Below are 23,149 nucleotides of genomic sequence, written 5' to 3'. Positions count from 1 at the left end.
CTTTACAGTTACTAAGGCGTTGTGAGTGTTCTTAATCCATTTCAATGCAGATACTAGGGTGTTCTGGGTGGTAAAAACGGCGTTGTGGTTGCTAGGGTGTTGCTATGTTGTTACCGTGGCTTTCTGAGTGATTAGTAGAGTGTTTCTTTACAGTTACTAAGGCGTTGTGAGTGTTCTTAGTACATTGCTATGCAGATACTAGGGTGTTCTGGGTGGTAAAAAAGGCTTTGTGGTTGCTAGGGTGTTGCTATGTTGTTGTCCTGCTTTTCTGAGTGATTAGTAGAGTGTTTCTTTACAGTTACTAAGGCGTGGTGAGTGTTTTTAGTCCATTGCTATGCAGATACTAGGGTATTCTGGGTGGTAACAAAGGCGTTGTGGTTGCTAGGGTGTTGCTATGTTGTTACCGTGGTTTTCTGAGTGATCAGTAGAGTGTTTCTTTACAGTTACAAAGGCGTGGTGAGTGTTCTTAGTCCATTGCTATGCAGTTGGTAGGGTGTTCTGGGTGGTAAAAAAGGCGTTGTGGTTGCTAGGGTGTTGCTATGTTGTTACTGTGGTTTTCTGAGTGATTAGTAGAATGTTTCTTTACAGTTACAAAGGCGTGGTGAGTGTTCTTAGTCCATTGCTATGCAGTTGCTAGGGTGTTCTGGGTGGTAACAAAGGTGTTGTGGTTGCTAGGGTGTTGCTATGTTGTTGCCGTGGTTTTCTGAGTGATCAGTAGTGTGTTTCTTTACAGTTACTAAGGGGTTGTGAGTGTTCTAAGTCCATTGCTATGCGGTTGCTAGGGTGTTCTGGGTGGTAACAAAGGCGTTGTGGTTGCTAGGGTGTTGCTATGTTGTTGCTGTGGTTTTCTGAGTGATCATTGGAGTGTTTCTTTACAGTTACTAAGGCGTTGTGAGTGTTCTTAGTCGATTGCTATGCAGTTGCTAGGCTGTTTTGGGTGGTAACAAATGTGTTGTGGTTGCTAGGGTGTTGCTATGATGTTGCCGTTGTTTTCTGAGTGATCAGTAGTGTGTTTCTTTACAGTTATTAAGGCGTTGTGAGTGTTCTTAGTCCATTGCTATGCATTGCTAAGGGGTTGCCAGGGCTCACCCTCAAATCTCTATTATATTCTCTATGGCTCAGATCCCTCCTTCAATGTGGTTAGATCAGGTTTATTGTTATTCGGGTAAAAATATTTATATAAAAAGTCAGGTCACATTTAGAACGCATAAGCACAGCTGTACAAACTATGCGCTTTGAGGTATCATAAGGCAAAGCACAGACAGTGAGATACTTGCAGAAGTTAAAGTTAGGGAATTGAGTAGTAATTGTGCTTGCTTTGAGAATAAGGTAAATATGCTTCAGGGCACCTAGGTTACATAAATATTGATGTGGTTTAAATAGGTTTGATATATTGTATGAATGATTCTGTTTCGATGGTTTCATCAGATGTCTCTGTCATTTGTCACTCATGGTTGAGGTGTCAGCACTAACCTGACTGGATATTGATTTCTTGCACTTTATCCTCGAGCTGTGTCAGACTCTTTTTTTATCGTGTGAGCCGTATAGGTCATGAGTCTACTGCATTCAGATTGACCTGTTCAGTCACGGCAGGAGATATTTAGAGGAAAGTTAGCGTATACAGTCAGTAGATTGTATACACTTATTGATAAGCGCAAACCTGGGTCTGAAACATGTGATTCCAAGCTAAGAATCACAGAATCAAACAGGTGGTTTTCACAGTGCTGCTGTCATTTGGTGTGTGACAGCATTAATGACCTGGCCTCATTTGAATGAGGTATCTTCTAGAACACTGTTTACATTTAATTTAATGTATTACCCCTGTATAATATGAGGCCTATGCCTCAGTACAGATTAAACTATGCGCGCCAGACGCGACGTAACGTATCTGACGCAGTATTAAAACTCCGATTAAGAACAACACAGAGCGCGTCCTGCGTAAACGCCCCCTAAACAACGCGAGTCAATCCATCCCGAGCCACCGAGGGGTGTCCGTCCTCCCTCTTACAGTACGTAACCATGACAACAGCCCCGGATGGTGGAGGGCGAGGGTAGACAGGTGTTGGGTTGCGCAGAGGAGAGACACCTACTCGATCGCTCCATACTTTCCTATGTATCCTGCCTTCAGCATCTTCTGTAAGCGAGGATCTTTACCGGGAAGCAGCATGGTGCATCACTCTGGATCCATACAGTCCTTCAAGCAGCTGAAGGGTCAGTGTACGCGCTGGTTTCGCTGATGTTTAAGTGATAACGCGGGGTTTGGGGGAAAGTGTGGCGCTGTAGTTGGTGTGCTTTGGAGATGCTGTTACGTATGTGGTCAAGTTATGGTAAAGTGCTTTGCGCATATCATTTGATCCCAATGTGTAATATCCTTTAAATGAATAGACCTCGAGGGATGAAACGGGATCGTTTAAGCGCATTGTCACATGTTTATTATAGGAGACGGTATCACACCCTAATAGGATTCGTCCCTTTAAAAACAAAGTGCAAATGCAAATGTATTTGATTTAATTACATCATTCATATTTAAAAAAAACTTCCGGCAGCATTCCTTTGGGTTATTTTTCTGACAAGGGAACAATATCTACTGATGCGTCAGAGGAGGGTAATTCCCTGCAGAGAGAGAATCCCCTCGCAATGTCGTGTCTACTTATCTGTGCTTTCTAGTGAAACTATATTTTATATGAATAACAGTGTAGTTTTATTGCATTGGACATTTTTGGGAACATTTCAAGGAACGTTTCATTGGAATATTTTAAGCTGTTGTTTATCGATGCAGTTTTGGGGATATGATACATGAACCTACATTATTCATTCTGGCATTTTGACTCTGGGTTATGGGAAAACACTTTCCATTGATCTGACTCCATTTTGCTTAATGGGCCGCCCCACACACACCGAGTGGTCATCTGCCCATTAAATCACATTATGCTGAAAAGCACTACTCTCAAGTCATTCTGGCAGACCTGATCATTTGATTACAGTGAGATATAAAGAAGAGAGACCATTTTGATGATTTTAGCAGCTTGCTATGGGATGTGAGGGAAATAACCTTAATGCAATTTTGTGACATTCCAGACATAAATTACACATTTTTTTAATAAATATATTTGCTTCTTTTAAAGTATGGCAACACTGTACAATAAAGTTTTATTACTTGATGCATTGGCTAACATTAACAATATTCTCCAACGTTTATAAACCTTTTTTTAGTTTTAACATCAACTAATACATTGACATTACATTAACATTGACAGAGCAAAGAAATGCATTACTTACTCTATGTTAGTACTAATGCTAATGCGTACAACATTAAAGTTTTACAGAGAAGCACAAACATCAATAGACCTTTCATAAAGTAGCTGTGGGGATATATAAATAAAATTTGATGACCAACATTAAAGCGAGTTATTACGGTTTGAATTGGCTATTTATAAAGAAAATGTGGCTTGCATTGTCACTGAGAATATTTATGGACATTTCAAGAAGTGCCAATGCAACAATAAGTGACTTCTGCAACCCCGCCCCTTAACCTATAACGGGGTGAAGTCAAATCATAACAAAACTGAGTTTGTAGGAAATAGGTATGTATTCATAAGACACCAAGTACTGAAGAACATTAGTGTTATGATTCTAGCTTATTTTGTCTCTTGTCGTGTGAACATTGGTTATTTCCTGTCTTGAGCCCTATTTGTAGTCCTTTGTAGTTTTTAATATCGATTTTCCTCCCCAGGTGTGTCTTGTAAGCGTCTCTCCTTGATAAAGTAAAAGTCATTCTGGAAATGTCTCAACAAATCTTTTGCAGAAGGAAGAAGTTATAGAGGTTTTGGATTTGGCAAAAGGGAGGTGGATTTTATTTATTAAGCTCAGAAAACTGAACAAATACAAACAGACTGAATGAATGTTTTTAACAGACAAACACATTAATACAAAAGTAATAAATTAATAAAATGAATGATGAAGTTAAATAACAATGATAATTAACACATTGTTAAAAAATAGTTTGTAACTATTAGTTTGATCGTTGTAACAAGCAATATAATAAAATACCAGCGGCAACATTAACAATAAAACTGTAAAATTTGGTTGAAGAAGATGTTGCAATAAATGTGGTGTGTGTCATGCGCTTTAAGCCTTGTGAGAATGGCCATTATTTATTGTGCCATTCACCATCCTGTTTCTCTCTCTGCCAGACGTGACTTGGTGATGGTCATTAGCTATCGATCCATGAGCGGATACGCTGATTATTGCAAGCATTAGAACTGCTTTGACTCACAGTTAATTATTTAGGACTCTTGCAGTCTGCAAGGATGCACGAGAGGTAACTGCCGTGGCTCTAATGAATATTCGATGGACACTATTGCCTGTTTTGCCTTAAGTTGTCATTTAGTATCCAAAGCTATGTTCAGCACACTTCCATTAGGGCATACTCCTGAGATAAATGAGAAACAATGGGATAGGGAATAGTTCCTTAGATGTTTCAATAAGTTTAATTAAATCTTCCTGTTTTATAGGTGAAAATCACTGTAGCCTTTCTTTTGGGGCGATGGTTGGTACTAATTCATAGGACATTTTACTATTTTGAACAGTTTGCACTCTCTGTCCACGCAATTTTAAAGACCTCTAATTTGTGTTTGTTTCCATTCGCGAGTGGTATCTACGCCAAGGGATTCCCCCTGGGTCCTAGACCTGTATTTCCAAGCACGCAACTTTGCGATAATGCTTACGGTTGATTGATGAAACGACTTGACTCGTTGAAATATGCTAAAACGATGGAACTTGCGACCATAGTTGGCTAACCATACTTTTGGGAAACGCACCCCAATTTAGTTGTATTATGCAGACCGCTTCACTATAACACTATAACTGTTTGCAATAGGTATTTGACACACCGTCACCATCAAGTGAGGATTTCAAACCAAACTTCAAACAGTCACATAAAAAGGAGGAGAATGAGAGAGGGAGAGAGGCAAACACACTCTTTGATGTTTAGGCCTGAATTTTAGACTACATTTTATACGCCAAGCTGTCCATATCAACGCCTGTTTGGACGCTGGACTCACATTATTACAAAAAGACAAAGTGCAATTTATATATTCTGTTCTGAAAGTGGTACAATAATAATAGGCATTGTAAGCATGGTGTCATTGATTTTTCATTTATCCAACTAAACAGCTGTCATTTGTTGTATTATTTTGCAGATCTTTGCCTTCACCCTCACCCTCCACCACCATGAGTTTATATCCCCACTCGGTTACAGACAACTTTAGGGTATGTGGGGAAAGATGAGTGTTGGTTGATTTACTTCACAAGTAAGAAGGAAGGAGATAAATGCTATTTCATTCAATTACATAGATCTTCACATAGAATTATGATATATAATCCATTGAAGCTTTCACACTCACCAGCTACTAAGTTTGATGCATGGTAAAACAAAATTCTTCTGAAGTGTCCACTTTGTTTTCCTGACAGACTCTGACTCTGTAAACGGTGCAGAAAGCAGCTAATCTCAAGGGTTTCATTTTAGTGTGTCATGAATGACCATCGCGGTCCATGGGCCATCTGTGGCCAAGACGGAAATAAAAGACAATCAAGTCTAGCAATGACAAACCGCCAAAGACTATATGAGACACATGGTGGAAAGAATGTGGTCCCACTGACAGGTTAGCCATCCCACAATTTGAACCAGATCAAACACAGTACACCGATCAAGACTATTCCATTTAAAGACTATATGTACAGATACATGAGGAAGCCAGCGAGAAGATAGAAATTAAGCTTTAATTTAGTCCCTTCTCAGACCAGAAATTTGTCAAAACAGTTAGTGGGCGAGGGTGTCCGGAAACTCTGATTGGTCGAGCTGCCTCCATGCAGCTAAACAGATTGGGCAGACACGAGGACTTCCTGATATACGGGCAGCTGTCCAATAAATACTTACTGTGGGTGTGACTATGGGGCGGACAATGTCAGCATCACATGTGCACCCTTGCTCCACATAACTATGTACAGAATATGTATTTTTATTTGAAATATATATTTTTATTAAGACGGCCTGTTTTCTCACACATCGTGATGTCCTTTTTCATAGGGGGCTGTGATTTAGTGATTTTCTGTGTCAGGACGAGTGTGTGTGTGTGTTGCACATTTCTCATGAGACACAGATTTACCACCTGCCCGGTTATGTAATGCACAGATGGGGATGAGAATTGCTTGCAGATCACAGACACAAATACCATCGGTCATTATTAACAACTTGTACTGTACCTGTGATTCAAAAGCACATGTATTCAGCTGCCAGCAATTCGATCTAATGCTTGAGTAATATCCTAAAGAGAAAACAAACGTTGACACAATGTTAAATGAATTGAAATGATTTGAAGTGGTATTTTTTTATATGAAGGGAACAATATTAAAGATGGACCCATTCATTTAAATCAATCAAATATTACAATGTCCGAGAAATGAGCTTTTGTGGGTTGAGAGCGTATGACCGTCATGCTCACAGAGGCCTGAAACTAAGTTTGATACAACAGCTGCGTTCCACTTAAAACTTGGAAGTGCTTGGAGAAGTCGTCGAGTTGTAACAAAAGTAAAGTCAAATACAGCCTGGAAAATGTAAATAACTATTAATGTACACCAATGTTATGCCAAATGTAAATAATCCTTATAATTTATAACAAAAAACATAAAAATTCATTAATAAATATGCCATATGTAAAAACTCATAGTTTGCATGCGATGATAAGAGGATTCAAGTGCGATTAGAGAGGAATATATCAATCTGAGTGAGGCGGGGCTGTGACATCATCATTACACAGAGCTTGACCGGAAGAGAACGATAATATCCTGTCGTTTAATTCAACTTGTCATGGACAGGGTTGTGTTATTCTATGCTTTAGCTCGGGATTTTGACAGCTACTACTACCGACTCACTAAGTCACACAGATGAAAGAATAGTACAATAGAATAACACAGCCATCATTTATTTATCACTATATTTACCAATTATTTCAATAATTTATTGTTGTTTGCAACCCTATTCACAGTGAATTGGGAATGGAGCTAGAAGAGCACTGCAAAGTTATCATATATTTGACTAATTCTAAGGCCTTATCAACTGATATTCCTAAATATTTTTTCTGACCTTGGGAAACTAGTCAAATTTATGAACAAAGAGAGATATTGTGTATGTATTAACCTGTTCGTGTAAAAAGATTTAATGTAGACAATACCACTGCTTCTCAAGTTTCTCAAGGCAAATATAGTTAAACAGAAACTGTGTGAGGGCATAGTTTCTATCACCATATTTACATTTTTATTTCAATTTAATGAAACATTTGAGAGATGTATATGGAAAACCAAACTGTCAATGTTCTTTATTGAGTGTCAATAAGTTGCACATTGGTCATGCCTATGCATTTACTCTCACAATGTTATTGTAAATTTGTGTGATCATCTGATTCTTGCGGATTATTTCAGGTGCTTTATCAGCAATTGAGTCGTAATGTATTGTAATCCCATTGTTCTGAATCCACCCATTCATTCAATTATCAGTTGCATAGAAGCAGGTCACACAGGACAGATTGTTCATTTTTGGGTAAAGTGTCTTATTCTTATGTATTGGACGTTTGTATCATAGGTCATTCAAATCAAGCAAACTAGACACTGCATTATAAGCTATGGACCGACATCTTTGTGTTGAGGCCAATGTACAATGCAGGCTGAACTATGGAAAGAATTAATTTAGACTGTACTGCACTTTCCTAATGCTATCAAATTATCGATCTATGTGCTTTGAATCACCTGAGCTTGAATCAAGCTTACACCGAACATGTCTGTCTGAATAAAGCTGGGTCCGATCCGCAGCCAGCAGCCTGTTAGCGTCCCGTAAAGATTCGTGTTGGGTTACCAGCCCTCGGTCTCTCTGATGATCTATAAAAAGCATCTCTTAGTGGGGCACGCCGATGTAAAACTCCTGCGAGCTGAGAGCTATGAGAAGCTGGAGATGAATTATGCAAGCTTTGAGATAGGAAAGACGGGCAAACCCACTGACCTCATTTCCATCAATTTCTCCTCAAGGAAGGGACATCTTGATTTTTCAAATTACAATTTACTTCGTTTCGTACTGTGCATGCTTTTATTATAATTTTTGCTTTAGTTTTATGTTTACAGTTGAATTATGTTTTTGTAATGACGGTTTAGTTGTAGGCTGCGTTTGAACTGGTGATACATTCATTATAACAATACTAATCTCGCTGCATTGGTTTTTTACTCTTATGATGTCCATTTACTGATCTGTGTTTATAAATATAATCTCAGTTTATGTAATGCTTAAAACACACATACACATCCAGAAGATGTATTCTTGAAGGGATAGTTCGCCCCCCTCCAAAAATATAACATTTATACGCCCTAGCCTGTCATTCCAAACTTTAGGATTTCGTATGATATGAATCAAACTAAAATGTGTGATTATTAGAAAAAAAGGAATTCTGAAGCGTAAAATAGTTTCTGTGAGATTCAACGTAGGTTCTATGAATAAAGTATACTAGTAGCCTAAAGTATTCGCACTGAATGCTATGAGCAGATAATGTTTTGCCTTAAAATACAAAGAAAGCAATACTTGCTTGTGCGACAAGCTACTGACTATTTTACAGAATTTATTTTCATAAAACATACTTTCATTGAAAAGGATGCAGTCAGTAGTCACAGTCGATGTAGAACAAGATCATTAAAGTGGTGAAAACGAAGTCCTTCATTGATGTGCATCCAATGTCTTAATATTGCATGGAAAAGTCTTTTAAAACCTTGATTTGTAAGTTTGGTCATTGATCGTTCTACCAAGACCTTACGAGTCGGATTGACCACCAATAACCAGAAAAGGCCTGGACAGAATGCATTAATAAACAGCCCATTAGTTTATCTTGTAGACTTTACTGTGGCCTAATGCTTATCGATGATATGAAAATAAAACAAACAATAAATTGCCCTCTGAAGACCTTTTTATTACAAAACTGCAAGGTTTAATATTTAGTTTGGAGGCTTAAAACTATCTATGTATTAATTAGATGTCTGTTTTACCCGGACATGATCTCTAGTGATATACGGCTGTACTTCTTTAGGTTGTTTACAATGGTTCATCTGGGGGTCAGTGATCTCTGTATTTTATACAAATAGAAAAGAAAACACCACAAAATAGTACTTTTCAGCAAACAGCCCGAATATCTAATGTGATTAATATAGGTTTAGTTGAACTGCAAATCCTGTACTGGGTTGTAACAGCGAGACACAGTTGATCTGTTTGGTTTATCTTCCCTTTACTACTGTGGATTTAAGGTCAAGCGTCGAACTATGCAGGGGGACACGTGCAGGCGGCCACGCACGCACGCACACACACGGCTGTAATCTCTCACAGTCACATACTCATTTGATTTGTACGTCTCTAGTTAAATCCAGAATTGCTTTTCCTCCGGTCACAGCAAGGCCAGATAGCCGTGTCTGTTTTTTCTATAAGAATGTTGATTCTTTCTCTTACAAATTTCATTTGGTGGTGCTTCAGAGGCACATAAATACGAAAAGAAAATGAAAAAAAATAAATAAAAAAAGAAAATAAACGTTTTACTAACAGGGATGGATGGCAAACCTATTGTAGCATTCCACTGCCTTGCATGGATGGGTATAACATTTGAGTACTGAACAAGCCACATAAGAGTCCTCCTGATCACACACACAGCTACACACAAAATGTTACTGTACAAACCTCTTTTTATGTTCAAGAACAAACAGACAAATATAACAATGTAACATTTAACTTTAAATTTATATTTATATTGACTCTCCATATGAGCAATGTAAACAACACGGTGATGAGGCTGAAGTCAGCCAATGCCACTTGCACTGTAACATCTTTTATATTGAAAGTTACGTTTTCAAATGAAAACAGCAATTACACGATTGTTTTATAAAGTAAACTATACCTGCGTTTTACGGGCATCATTTTCGCTGGAGGAAACAGCTGTGGTGTGATGAGGGGTGAACGCAGGGAAAACTTACAGTAAACCGATTACTCCCCCATGACATTTTGTGAACTGCATGATGCAGATATCATAAAAATCTATGGAAAAACCCTCTTGTCCTCTGATCCTCGGTCTACAGATTGAAGACCACGCTGAAAGACGGGGAGGAGCCGAAGTCTGCTGGTGTTTTCATATGAAATTTAAAGGGGACTGAGGCGATCAGAAATGCGTATACGGTTTATGGACAATCGCTGAATTTTTTGTGGAGCTAAAGCCCCCTGAAAATGGCCTAGGGACGCACGCCCATGGGCATCATGCTCTGTAGAGCTCTCTCTTCCGTGTTTGTGTAATATTGCTCTCTGTTTTTGTGTGTGTACTGTAGTGTTGAACACTAGAACCATTTATTCTTCCTGTTGAGTTCTTTTTGCCTTTTCAATTATCCCATATACCTTGCATACACGATGGCACACAGGATTAGGTTTTTCTAACAAACCAGTTTAAGCCAGCTCAGAGCTACAGATTAAAATCACGACTGCACATCAGATAGGCTTTTATATATTTATAGAAACCTACACAATGGGAGTTCACATGACAACAAGCCCACCTGCTTCAGCACATCAGAAATTTTAGATCATCCTTTATTCAAAAACAGGCTGATGTCACCTAGGTTACTGGTTAATGCTATCAAATGATTGTTGAGAAAAATAGGCTACTTGAAACATACCTTCTTAATACCGCTATAAATAAATCAGACCAATCGCAAACTAACAGACAATAATTTTTACAATTAGTATCGCGTTAACACTTTACATTACAGTACCCTTTGTAAAGCCTTTATGAATGTGTTCATTAATGATATATAAGTCCTTTACATATGCATTATAAAGCAGTTATAACTGCATGAAAAAATCATGGGATTCTAATAAAATAATGAGCCATTTTAATTCACATGTTATAAATGCTTAATAAATGTATTCATTATTTATTTGACATGCATGAGATTCATTATTATCTTGATGTTATTTGCAAAATAGGCTGTCAGACTGGACACCGTAGGGTGTTATGTTGGTTTTTCTTATAATTGTATAAGTCCACTCCGTATTTTACAGCATAGCCTGTACGAACAAAACTCCAGCCCACTTCAAAAAGGTCAAAGGTGACAGCCTTCTTTTGCAAACAACATCAAGATAACAATGAATCTGCTTTCGAGTCAAATTAATAATGAATAAATGCATTTATTACGCATTTATAACATGTGAGTTATATTGGCTCACTATTTGGCAGGAGTCCCTTTTTATTCAAGCAGTTATAACTGCTTTAAAATGCATTTGTGAACGACTCATTAATCATTAATGAACACATTTATACATGCTTTATAAAAGGGAACCTTGATGTAAAGTGTCATAACTTACGAAAAGAGTGGCATTTATGTGTGTATATTTTCTTTCGCAATAGAAATTAATTTGTTACACACCTGGTCAATTGCAACTAGACGACATTTGGAAATGATCCAAGCGTATTGTGATAGTATTCATATTTAATTCGTGTGTAACTTTTTATACATCGCAGATATTCTCAATACAGCTCACTCCTGGGCATAGCACCATCTGCTTCTCTCTCACACAGAGAGATAAAGTGTAGAGGATTATTAGTCTGCGTTTAGTTAATGAGTTTGACGTGCGGTTAAATATCTTATTTTCTCGCCTGTGGGGAGCTGGTGTTCTTGTGGAGAGAAATGTATCTGGGCAGTGGTGATCCATCCCCAGACATTTACATTTAGTCATTTAGCAGACGCTTTTATCCAAAGCGACGTACAGAGAGTTCATCTGTATATGAACAATATGGAAATATTACACACTTTTGTATGAAAGAGAGCTCATTTCATCATAGTAGCTTCAGCAGAGAAATCTCAACGTAAGTGTTCATAGATGTCTGTGGTAGAGATGCTTCAGTTGTGAAGAATGCAAATGAGTCGTGACTGCATCTAAATCATTTACCACCCTCAGAGACTGTCTCTTGAACATTTTACTTTTATTCATTTGGGATTCGAACCCTTAACTTTGCTGTTGGTAAGCCGCTGAATTTCTCCCTGCATTGCTTCAGTTCTGCAGTGGTTTCTATATATGGCCTCCTCTTAAAGAAATGGTACCATTATAGGATATCAGTGACTTTTGGGTGGGCTTTTCTCTGATTCTGTGAAATAGGTTACTCAAGAGAATGGAAACATGTTCTGTGTTGTGCTTGAGTGTCAACGGAAGTGAATCAATGCTTCTCATTTCATGTTAATCGTTGTCACTGTTATAAGGTCAGCAGCGGGTTACGGTCGGCTCAGAATGATGAAGCACTCATGTTAAAGGTCATATGAAAAGCATTCCTCAATGTGAAGTCATGCGGGGACGATGAGGCATTTTCTCAGCTTTTCACTGACTCGTGTAAGTGCGACCTTGAGCATCTTAATACAATGATGGAGCTTAATATAAAGCTTATGAGAAGTCATGTATCTAACAGACCATGCCTGTCTTAGATTCTGGTACTCAGAGGTTTTGTTATAATGGGTTCTTCCATTATTGTGCGTTCCTGCGGTTATTGGTCCGTCACTGGAACCAAGTATGATGTCACTTCCTTGATCTAAATTTGATAAATCTTTAAATGCGTCAACATTTTTGTTGATCCCACTCATTACAACAACAATAATAGAATAATTCTACAAAAACTGTAGGCTTTAGAAACAAAACTAAATGTCAATTTGGTTAGAAAATAAAACTATGGATCGTCGTTTGGAAACGTTTATATTATATAGAGAATGGTAAATATTTTTTTAGAAAAAAAACCATTAAACAGGATTTACCATGTGGTTTTGAAGTATTATGAATCAGTAAATCCTTGCATGACCTTGTGAGTCAGAAACAGCCGACTCTAACTCGAGCAGTTATTTAATTTAGCAAATGGAATTCCCCATTAATCCTAGATGTGATAATGATACCTTTGCAGTTGATAACGTAAATGACATTTACTTGTATTACATTACAGAGTCTTTGAATCTGACTCAGATTAACCACATCTCTCTCTCTCTCTCTCTCTCTCTCTCTCTCTCTGCAGGCATGCACACCAGTATCAGTGAGATTTTAAAGGAGAAGACGCTGAAGTCGTCTCGCCGCAGTTTGCCGTGTCTTGCTCAGAGTCAAACACATCCTCAAAACCTCAACCACTTCTTATCCGTGCCTCTGAGTCCTGAACCCAAATCATACACACAGAGTGTCAGCGCCTCCTGCACACACATCACACCTCCTCCTCCCACAGGTGAGCACCTGCAGATACACTCACACCTGCGGACGGGGTGTGAACGTAAAAAATAAACTCTTTTAACTCCATTTCGTTTCCCTTTCCATGACCTTTTTAATGAAAGAAGGACATGTTTTCAATTGAGATGACACTCATAACATCGGCGATGAACGAACGGTGTTGTTTGACAGTTCCATCAGCCTGGCCAAGATTTATTTCAGTTTCTTGCTGGTTTATCTGATCTCTTCGCCTTTGAAACAGCAGGGGAAGAACATAGGTTATGGACCGAGTCAATCTCTGCACATACAGTGCTTCCAAGGACACGAGCTTTGCCATTAGACTGTCGATTGAGGCATCCATCACTGTTACTACTGACTACATAACAACGGCCTCCATTGACTTCCGTTGTATGGAATCAAAACCAGTCTTCCTTTGTATGTCACATAAGGTGTGTTTTAAACAACACGCGGGTGAAATTTTGGGTAAACCATCCCTTTAATCTTTCTCTGTCTCTCCTCCGAGGCAGCTGCTGCCTGTCACAAACATTAACCCTCATTCAGCTCTACAGGTATACAGACCTGATGCTCAAATGCTTCTTATAGAAGATGCTGTAATCGTTTCTGGGTGCTGACACCGCTGGAAAACCTAAAAGAACAGCATCGCGCTCTCCCTTGAGTTTGGTACCGTCCCACTAATGGCAGACGTTGTTAGTGTCCTGCCAGGAGATCTTTCAGCAAATGCTCCTGACCTGATGAGGTCGACACAACGGCAGAATAAATCATGAGGTCGTTCAGTCAGCTTCTTTTCATAGTTATTCTGACTAAACAGATTCCTGACATACTATTGTCTTTAATGGACATTCAGACAGAATCTTTTACGGTCTGTCTGTTATTGCGACTGTAACAGGAACATGATGGAAATATAAGAGATCGGATACAGCTAGCGGTGATTCAACTCTAATAAGTTATTTTTATATACATTGATACATCATTTATTTTATATTCCACTTAATATACCGCAGCTATTTTATTATTTATTAATTATTTCATTAATAATTAAATGACATTTACTGCCAAGTGATATTCTGGGACGGTTTGCGAGGAGGAGCTTCAGCTCTGGAAACTTTAATAATTCTATTCAATTGCTTTTCAATATTATTGTATTATTGCTCCTATATGACATATCGCTTATTGCTCCCTGAACTCTCTGTACGTCACTTTAGATAAAAGCATCTGCTAAATGTAAGTGGAAAGTGTAATCATTATTTTCAATTGCTTTTCAAGATTAGTGACATGTTGGTGGGTGAAATCCAAAGAGACATTAAGCTTGTTTTAACCAGACCAATTCTCCATTAAACTTGATTCAAACGTATCAACTTAAATGTTCTCTGTGTCTCTTTTAAGCAGACACGGGTCAGGATGTCTATACAGAGGAGAGGGAGGTGGAGGTGGAGGAGTTTAAGCCTAAAACAGATGAGACGCTGCTCGTCCAAAAAAAGCCAACGTCCAGAGGAAAACTAGAGGCTCGTATAAACTCCATAAAGGTACAACACCTGTCTTCCGATCAATCCCAGCATCCAGTTTTATATGTGAAACGGCTTGACTTTAGACAAAAATACTTTTATTTTGATACAGAATTGTAGATATAGTTCTTATTTATATTGGTATTCATATTTTTAATGGAAAGTGAGTGATATTAGTGCAAATATTTCCCAGAATTAATATTCTGGAGCCGATGTGGCACCCATGGGTCTTCCATGTGGGGTCTCACAGGGCTCTCCAGAGTGGTCGGTTATCTCCACATCTCTGTGATATCATGGTCCCTTTAAAAAGTTGTTTCAATTTCATTTTTACGAAAGTAAAAATTAAGTTAAACATGAATATTGTTTAATATAAGAATATTTTTTGATGTAAAAGCTCAAAATTTACTTGAGCTAAATATACACTAAAACATTGATGATGCATGAAAATAAATATAACCACAATAAACTGCATCACAGAATCGTACAAAAAATATAAAAAGGTCGGGCGAAGCAAAACATTTTGACACTGTGCTGTTTGTTTTTAGGCGAACAACCTGGAAAAACCCTCTGGATTAATGTTTCGAGATGGGAAGAAACGTATCGACTACATTTTAGTGTATAAGAAATCCAGCCCTCAGGTCGAGAAGAGATGCACGTTTGAGAGGAATCTGAGGGCAGAGGGTCTAATGCTGGAAAAGGAGGTAATGAATGATCATTTTCTTTAGGTTCTTTATTTATTTTTAAGGATCAGTTCCGGCTGAATAGTAAAGGAGTCATATGACACGGCTAAAAAAAATATAATGGTGTGTTTTAGATGTAATGCAGTGTGTATACACAAATTAAGGTTAAAAAACGCTGTATTTTCCACATACCGTGCATGTTTGTACAGTATCTCCTCTTTGCACCACCTCTATGAAATGAGCAGATTTTGTACAAAGCTCATCGATCTGAAAAGCGACGTGTGCTATGATTGGTCAGTTAACCAGTGCTTAGTGGAATACTGCAAGTGTGTGATTTACCATATTGGGAACATCATGCTCCAAAGCAATTGTACTGACAGGTGATGCCATCGGTACTTCCTTATATCAATTCGAGACCAAATCTGATCCGGAAAATGAAGATAATCAAGCCGATACATCAACTTTGCCAGCACGACTTGAATAGTATGTAAAGGATTGGTAAGGTTGTAAAAGAAAAATTATGTAAAATAGTAAAAAAATGCGACGTTATAAAGACTATAAACAACAACCATATACATCATACAGAGTTTGTGTGAGAGAGAAACAAGCTAGCACTACAGCAGGGAATGGAAACATAATAAATAACGTGCGCACTTTGGCCATTCTTGATCAAGCAGTGTTGATCAACGCCACTTCTTGTCGCGACTCAATAAAGACAATAAACCCCATTATAAACCCCACATTTGTTGCCACTATTACTAGGACTTATGTTTTTTTTTTCACGTTGTGTGCGTGTCTGCATTTGCAGATCACACAAAGAAACAACATGCACTACAAACACACGACAAACTCAACTCGGGTTAGTCCGTAACAAAGTCTTTTACAATGAAAATATACGTACAGGTCTTCATCTCTCCCAGGTTCATGAAGCAATCTTCTGTGAAATGCGCTGCACACACTGTAATATTCGGATTGTACTGTTCTGGAACAGTATTGTAAATGAAATGTAACCGTTCGTTTTTAGTTGTCTTCTGGAACGGCAACGTCTCTGGCTTGTTGTTTTGGTTTGACACGGCGCGTCAAAAACTGTCCGACCAATGAGACTGACGCCTTTGTTCACGTGCCTGGAGCTGCTGAAGTTACAGTAAAACACGACTTGGTTGCGCTCAAGCACAAAATGGTCTTGCCGAGCACACATTGACGAAGAGGAAGCAAGATGAATTCTTCTGTGTGACAAGCGAGTGTCAGAAGCATAAAGTGTTGATTTTAACCAGCGCCACCTTGTGTACTGGGGTGTTTCTGTTTTCCATTAAGCGGCTTGCATGTCAAGGAGTGAATTTGCACGTTCATACCCAAATTTGTTTGGGTATGAATGACGAAAAGTATCTGGAAAAACTATAAGCACGTGCCATTGACGTCCAGGTTTGGAACCTTCAGAAAATATTAATTGTCCACCCCTTGAGGACAAACTAAATATTATTACTCTATATGCAGTTTTTTTATATCATATGATAAAATTACATTGACGTTGTCATTCGCACGAAACCACATCCATTTTCTTTTAAAACTGCAGTCAATATTACAGTGTAAAACTGAGAAAAGCCATTAAATTATCGCTAATCTGACTTCCCAGTGGCGTGAATCGGTATCAAATAAACACAAATCTATATATATATATCTCTCCACAGTATAATACAAGTGTGCTATTCCTAACTGAGCTAGAAAAAGAGAGAGAGAGAAAGAGAGAGAGAGAGAGAGAGAGAGAGAGAGAGAGAGAGAGAGGCATAACAATATGAAGGGAGACTATAGTACCGATGGTGTTAGTTTTGAAATCAGCTTGATGCAGTTCAGTGGTTGCTTTAAATACAGTCCGCTTAGAAAGCTCAGTTCCCAGTCTTCACTGTTTTTATAAATAACATGATCACAACTCATAACAGTTTTACACTTTATTGCATTTGTGGCTAATGTTGTCCGCCCATTATGGTTGAGTTTAGGGGTTAGGCTATGGTAGGACCTTCATGCTTTTTGTGTTGAAAGAAATGTAATTCATACGAAATAACCACCTTCCAAAAAATTAAAATCTGTGTTTTTAGATTGATAAATCCCCTCTCGCTAGGCGATACTGTATGGTCAATACGGCCGTGTGTGTTATGTTCTGATAATGGTTTGTATTTTATTACACAGCCCTCATTAACCAACAATGATATCATGTTTGTGAAGATTCACGCACCGTGGGACACGTTGTGCAAATATGCAGAGCAGATGAACATCAGAATGCCCTTCAGGTACAAACACAGGTTAACGCAGTATCATGGTATACTATGTTATAGTATACTGTACTATAAACTGGATGTTATTATATTATTAGCTTTTTTACATGTCTGTGCATTCAATGTGAACTAGCAATGCTGTGATATATGTTCTTATAGGAGAAAGTGTTACTACACTGACTGGAAGAAAAAAAATATGGGCAGGTATAAAAGTTCTTACCATTCTGTATTTTTCCATATTCAAGATATTCATTCAGTTCTTACCTGTGCTTTGTTTTCTTGATGTTAAATAATATAAAATATATATATTCTAACAATAAAACATTTAAATGATAATACATTTAAATTCTACAAGACCCTGTGATGGTGAAAAGGGGGAACTTTGTGCTATTATTTTTTAGCCAGCATATTGGATAAAAGGCCTTATTTTGGGACAAATACTAGCATAGATTATTCTTTGCAGTCGATTTCAGATGAAGTTTCGTCAATTGAAAAGCTGGTTGCCCAGGAACCCTATGAAACTGGATAAGGAAGCGTTACCAGATCTAGAAGAAACCGACTGCTACACTGCCCCCTTCAGCAGAGCCAGAATGCACCAGTACGTCCCTCTTCCATGACTTTATGAATGTTGTACAAAGCGAAACGGCTTGGTGTTCTTTTCACCCCGAAATGAAAATTCTATCATTATTCAGCCTCATGTTGTTCAAAACCTATATGTGTCTCTTTCGTCTGAGGAACACAAAGAAGATATGATGTGTCCTGCAGTGGAAGTCAATAGGCACCAATGTTGTTTATCAACATCCTTCAAATGAAAAATGAAAAACGTCATACAGGTTAAAAATGACACAAGGTTGGAAGACATTTCATTTTTGGGTGAACAATCCCTTCAATATGTTTCACTGAGGAAAAAAAATCTGTCTTACAATGCGAAGCATTTTTCTCTGTTTATACTGAGACAGCTGGCTGTACTAAGCCACACAATCTTCTTTCTGATCACTGACCCCTAAAAACGTTTGGTCAGCTGCGTGGCTGTGCTGTGATTCTTCATGTGTATCAGTTTAGTAGATTATCTCCAGAACAAAAGCTCTAGCTTGGTATTAAATCAATGACGTGTCCTTTTTCCTTGTAGTTTCACCATCAACAACAGAGAGACCTTTTTCTCAAACTCGACGAGGAGCAGAATAGTACATCATGTACTACAACGGACGAAGTATGAGGATGGGAAGTCTAAAATGGGTAAGAAAGCCGCCAAACCCCATCGTCCCCCCCCCCCACCCGCTTCCTCCCCGAAACCATCTTCATCAAATCTGTCTAGCGTGGCTTGTTCTCATTCCACAGGGATCTCTGTGTACATTACATGCACAACTACTGTATATACCATCTCTTTATGGATGGGTGCTAATAGTTATTATAAAACAATAATACATTTTAATGCCATCATCATTTGCGTACATGAAGGATCTGTTAAATCACATTTCACCCGAAAATACTAAAGTCAAATTTTTGGTATTTTGCTTAAACAAAATCGATCTGTTTTTAGGACAATTAGGATTTTTTGCATTATGTGCATTGTTCTCTAGTTGTTCGAACAATGAAATGAATAGGTTTTCTTTTAAGTAAAATATAATTTCTTCTGTCCTGAAATATCCCTCTGACCTTTCAAACTGAATATGGCTCTTTCCTCTAATCTCTTTTAGTCCTCTTATTTTTTAAGTCACGCTCTTGCCCTTCTTATGTGGCTCTCTTGTCTTGTGTTTCCCTGCTGATTAAAACTGCTGTTGCCGGTGGGATTTTTTGTTAATAAATGAATGCCAGTGACCACCCCACTCACTCCGACTAGACTGAAAATAAACTCATAATCTCCTTTAATACATCACTGCAGCTCATTGCAACATAACCGAGATCTCAAAACAGCTGAGAAAAAAAACATATAGTTATCGGGCAAAATGTGATCATGCGTTTTAATTTTGAATAATGCAAAAATAATAATGTAAAATGGTACATTGTATTGGATGAGTAAAACACCAAACACCCAACATTTAATGCTCAGGTCCATCACGGTGAGATTCTGAGGGCCAAAATAAACGTAAAGAGAGAACTTTTATGTCAATACAGCGAGATGACCTGAGGCATCAAAGAACTGAATAGAAATAGAGTAAATTTATCACCTTGTATACTGAACTGCTTAGGGAGTATCGCACGGTATAAGATAAACCCATCCCTTCATCCATCAATACTAGAAGACTTGTTTACCGTCTAGTACTTAAATCCTTCACCACAATCTCACAAAGTCTTCATACCCCATCCATCAGCACCAGCACCAGTCCCTCCTGGTCCATGTTTGAGCGTATATTTGCATGTCTCTGCGAGTCACACGGTGTCATTTCTCTGCAGCTCCTCCGTTGTGTTGTCTGTATCTGCTTAATTATTATGGTCATCGCGAGCGGCTCCTCATGGGCCAGTCAGGGAGCGCATGGGAAGGTTAGTACAGTGTTGTGCAGTTTCTGTGCTTATCAACCGGCACAAAAGATGCCCAAATATGAGCGCTTTTAAACATAATAGCTATAAATGCAAGAGATGAAGCCACCGTTTTCACACTTGGTACAATTGTGCTTTTTGAGCAATCTCACAAAAACATGTACACAAACCTCCAATAAATATTTATTTTATGTTGTCAACGGTGATTTCCGTATAGATGAATGCATGATATCACTGTCCTTCCAAAACCTTGGATGTCCAAATGTTTTTCAAGAAATGGGAAAAAACGCTGCACTTTTCAAAGCACTTTCTTATACTTTTTATTGGTTAGACATTTGCAAAACCCAGTGACAAACAAACAGGGTGACCAATATGGTTTATGTCAAAAACAATAACAATCACAAAATATGGAGATACAAGGTTTCAGAAGGACAGAAGCACAATATTATTTTACACATATATAAAAGTTTAAAAATAAAAAAGCTAGTCATTATTGCCATAATAAACTCTTACATCATCCCGATTATTTTATATAATGATTTATTATTTGTTTATTTTTTGCACCTTAACCCCCAATCAGCCAAACAAATACTTATTTATATTTGTGCCTGCCACAGTGATGACTATTTGAAATTTCAGATTGGCTTTTGACATAGACAAGTTTGTTTTGAATGTCCTTAAGCTTAGTAACATCTCACTGAACTGCAGGTGCGCATTGTGACAACTTACCTCATACGCACATGTGACCATTCTTTTCATTCATTCGTTCATTATTTTTTGTAGTAAAAACTACAGAAATGGACTTTTATAAACTTTTGTCTGGGATCTGTTGACTATTAATCAAACACCTAAAACATTCTATAGAAAGCATCCACAAAACAGAATATCTTAACATTATGATGACACATTGAGAATTCATCACTTAAAGCACATTTAAAAAAGTTACAAATAAAAATAAAGAAATAAAAATCATCATAGTATTTTAAAACTACTAGGGCACAACGCAACTAGGTAAAACTAGGTAGGTTAAAATAAAAAGGATTGGAAGTTTGAAGTTTAAGATTGGAAAAGCACTATGTTCTTTGTTTCAAAGTGTCTTTGTTATTTGTAGCTATATGTGGGTGTGTGTTTATTGCTGTTGCATTATTTTCCCTCCTTTTGTGGTGAATGTGATGTTGCTGAACTTGTCACATCATGTGTTATGAGACTTTTTGAAGTAGCGGTTCACAGTCTTTAAGCCCTCATGTTGCATTCTGGGAACATTTTCAATAAACTGTCATATGAATGCTTAGCACTGCAAGCTATTCATGTGTCAGTACGCGTCGAATGGGTGCCAAATGTTAAGCAAATTCACTCCTTTTCTTCTGTTTTTTCCTTGTCTTAAGGCATCAATCGGTTACTTGGCAACAACACATATGAGGCAGCGTTTCCTCCGCATGAGGTAAAATAAGTGAAATCAACACAGCGGTTATTTATTACCAGTCACGATGCAGTTCTGTACCTCAATACTTTTGCTTTTATTGCGTTTCAGAAGCCTTAATAAAAACAGTTGTGTTTTATAGGGAAGCTACAAAAGCAGACACCCGATAAAGACTCATGGCGCCCAGAACCACAGACATCTTCTGTATGAAAGATGGGCACGCTGGGGAATCTGGTACAAATATCAGCCTTTAGACCTCATTCGGTGAGATACACATACCGTATACATTTAAATATATATATATATATATTAAATATATATTTCGTTCTTAAATTACATGTGAATTAATTTCTGCATTACACAAAACTTTTTGCGGTTAAATTAACAGTTTTCAAATAATCTTCAACTGTAAATTAATTCCTGACAGTAATATTCAGCAATCAAGAAAATATCTACTTCATGTAACATGCTTCCTCAAAATATAACATACACATATTCCAGTAGTTTACTGTTAAAAATAAAGCTATTTAAAATATACAGTAATTTCCTGTAATCTCTGAATATCCTGTAAATGTAAATTACAGTACTACTACTGTAAAAAGTACAGTAACTGGCTGGCAACCCTGATGCCAGTAGTTTACTGTAAACTTAACAGAATTTACAGTGCACATTTATTGGTGTTGTACTGTACGCATTGTCTGTGACTGAACAGTGTGTACAGGCAGATAATTTGCTTCAAAATGAATACTTCTGTCCTCACCTGCCAACCCTTATGTTGACAAAATGTGACAAAAATACAAGATAGGTTTCATTTTGACAGTGTAAGGTACAGTAAATACTGTTTCATGACTGTAACCATAAGGGCTAAAAGTCCCCACTTCCCTGTACGGCCAAAGCTTTCTAATCCGTGTTTTTCATGACAGTTTTTGTCTTTGAACAAGTCTTTGTTTTTGAATGGCTTACCGTACCAACTCCTAGCAGCTCAGGACAAACAGTGAAGTCGTGCAAGAAAACATTTGTTATGTGAGAAGAGATTTAATCTCACTTACTCCTGCATATGTGTGAGATTGTGTTGGTGTGGGTGCAGCATTCCAGTGTAAATCACAGCTCGGGTTGAGCCAGAATAAAACGCTGTCTCAGGCTCATAACAAACGTTTATTGAAGCTGAATTACATCGCTCAGCTTTTAAAGTGGATTCAGAAAAATAGGCTGATGATCTGCAGATTTAGCCCATCAATGAAGTGATGTAACTGTCCTGATCTAACGTTCATTTAAAATGCAATTTAAACACACAATGATATAAATACCCATAGAAAAGAAAACGTGTATAAAAACATATTTAGCATTTCTGTATTATTTTGGTATTTGTGTGAGGCCCAATGTTAACATAATGTATCCCCTATGTAACATCACTATCATATGGTTGTACAAATGTCTAAAATATTATTTCACGTATATTTCTGTCTGTCTATGTGTGTCTC

General features: G+C 37.8%; 1 protein-coding gene across 1 annotated transcript in view; it reads left to right on the top strand.

Moving 5' to 3' along the window:
* The first annotated feature begins 2,059 nt into the window (after positions 1-2,059).
* ano3 (anoctamin 3) overlaps positions 2,060-23,149 on the top strand; it is a 44,820-nt gene continuing 23,730 nt past the window's right edge. Inside the window, exons 1-11 of the mRNA XM_079449609.1 lie at positions 2,060-2,211; positions 13,116-13,316; positions 14,702-14,841; positions 15,366-15,521; positions 17,685-17,785; positions 17,930-17,974; positions 18,234-18,368; positions 18,900-19,006; positions 20,165-20,251; positions 21,634-21,689; positions 21,811-21,932. Of these exons, the coding sequence (XP_079305735.1) occupies positions 2,112-2,211; positions 13,116-13,316; positions 14,702-14,841; positions 15,366-15,521; positions 17,685-17,785; positions 17,930-17,974; positions 18,234-18,368; positions 18,900-19,006; positions 20,165-20,251; positions 21,634-21,689; positions 21,811-21,932 (1,250 nt within the window). The 5' untranslated portion in view covers positions 2,060-2,111. The remainder of the gene's footprint in view (positions 2,212-13,115; positions 13,317-14,701; positions 14,842-15,365; positions 15,522-17,684; positions 17,786-17,929; positions 17,975-18,233; positions 18,369-18,899; positions 19,007-20,164; positions 20,252-21,633; positions 21,690-21,810; positions 21,933-23,149) is intronic.

Source organism: Barbatula barbatula (assembly GCF_947034865.1).
Source record: "Barbatula barbatula genome assembly, chromosome: 25".
NCBI lineage: Eukaryota > Metazoa > Chordata > Actinopteri > Cypriniformes > Nemacheilidae > Barbatula > Barbatula barbatula.
Note: the sequence above shows the minus strand (reverse complement) of the source record. Positions and strands in the feature narration are given on the sequence as shown.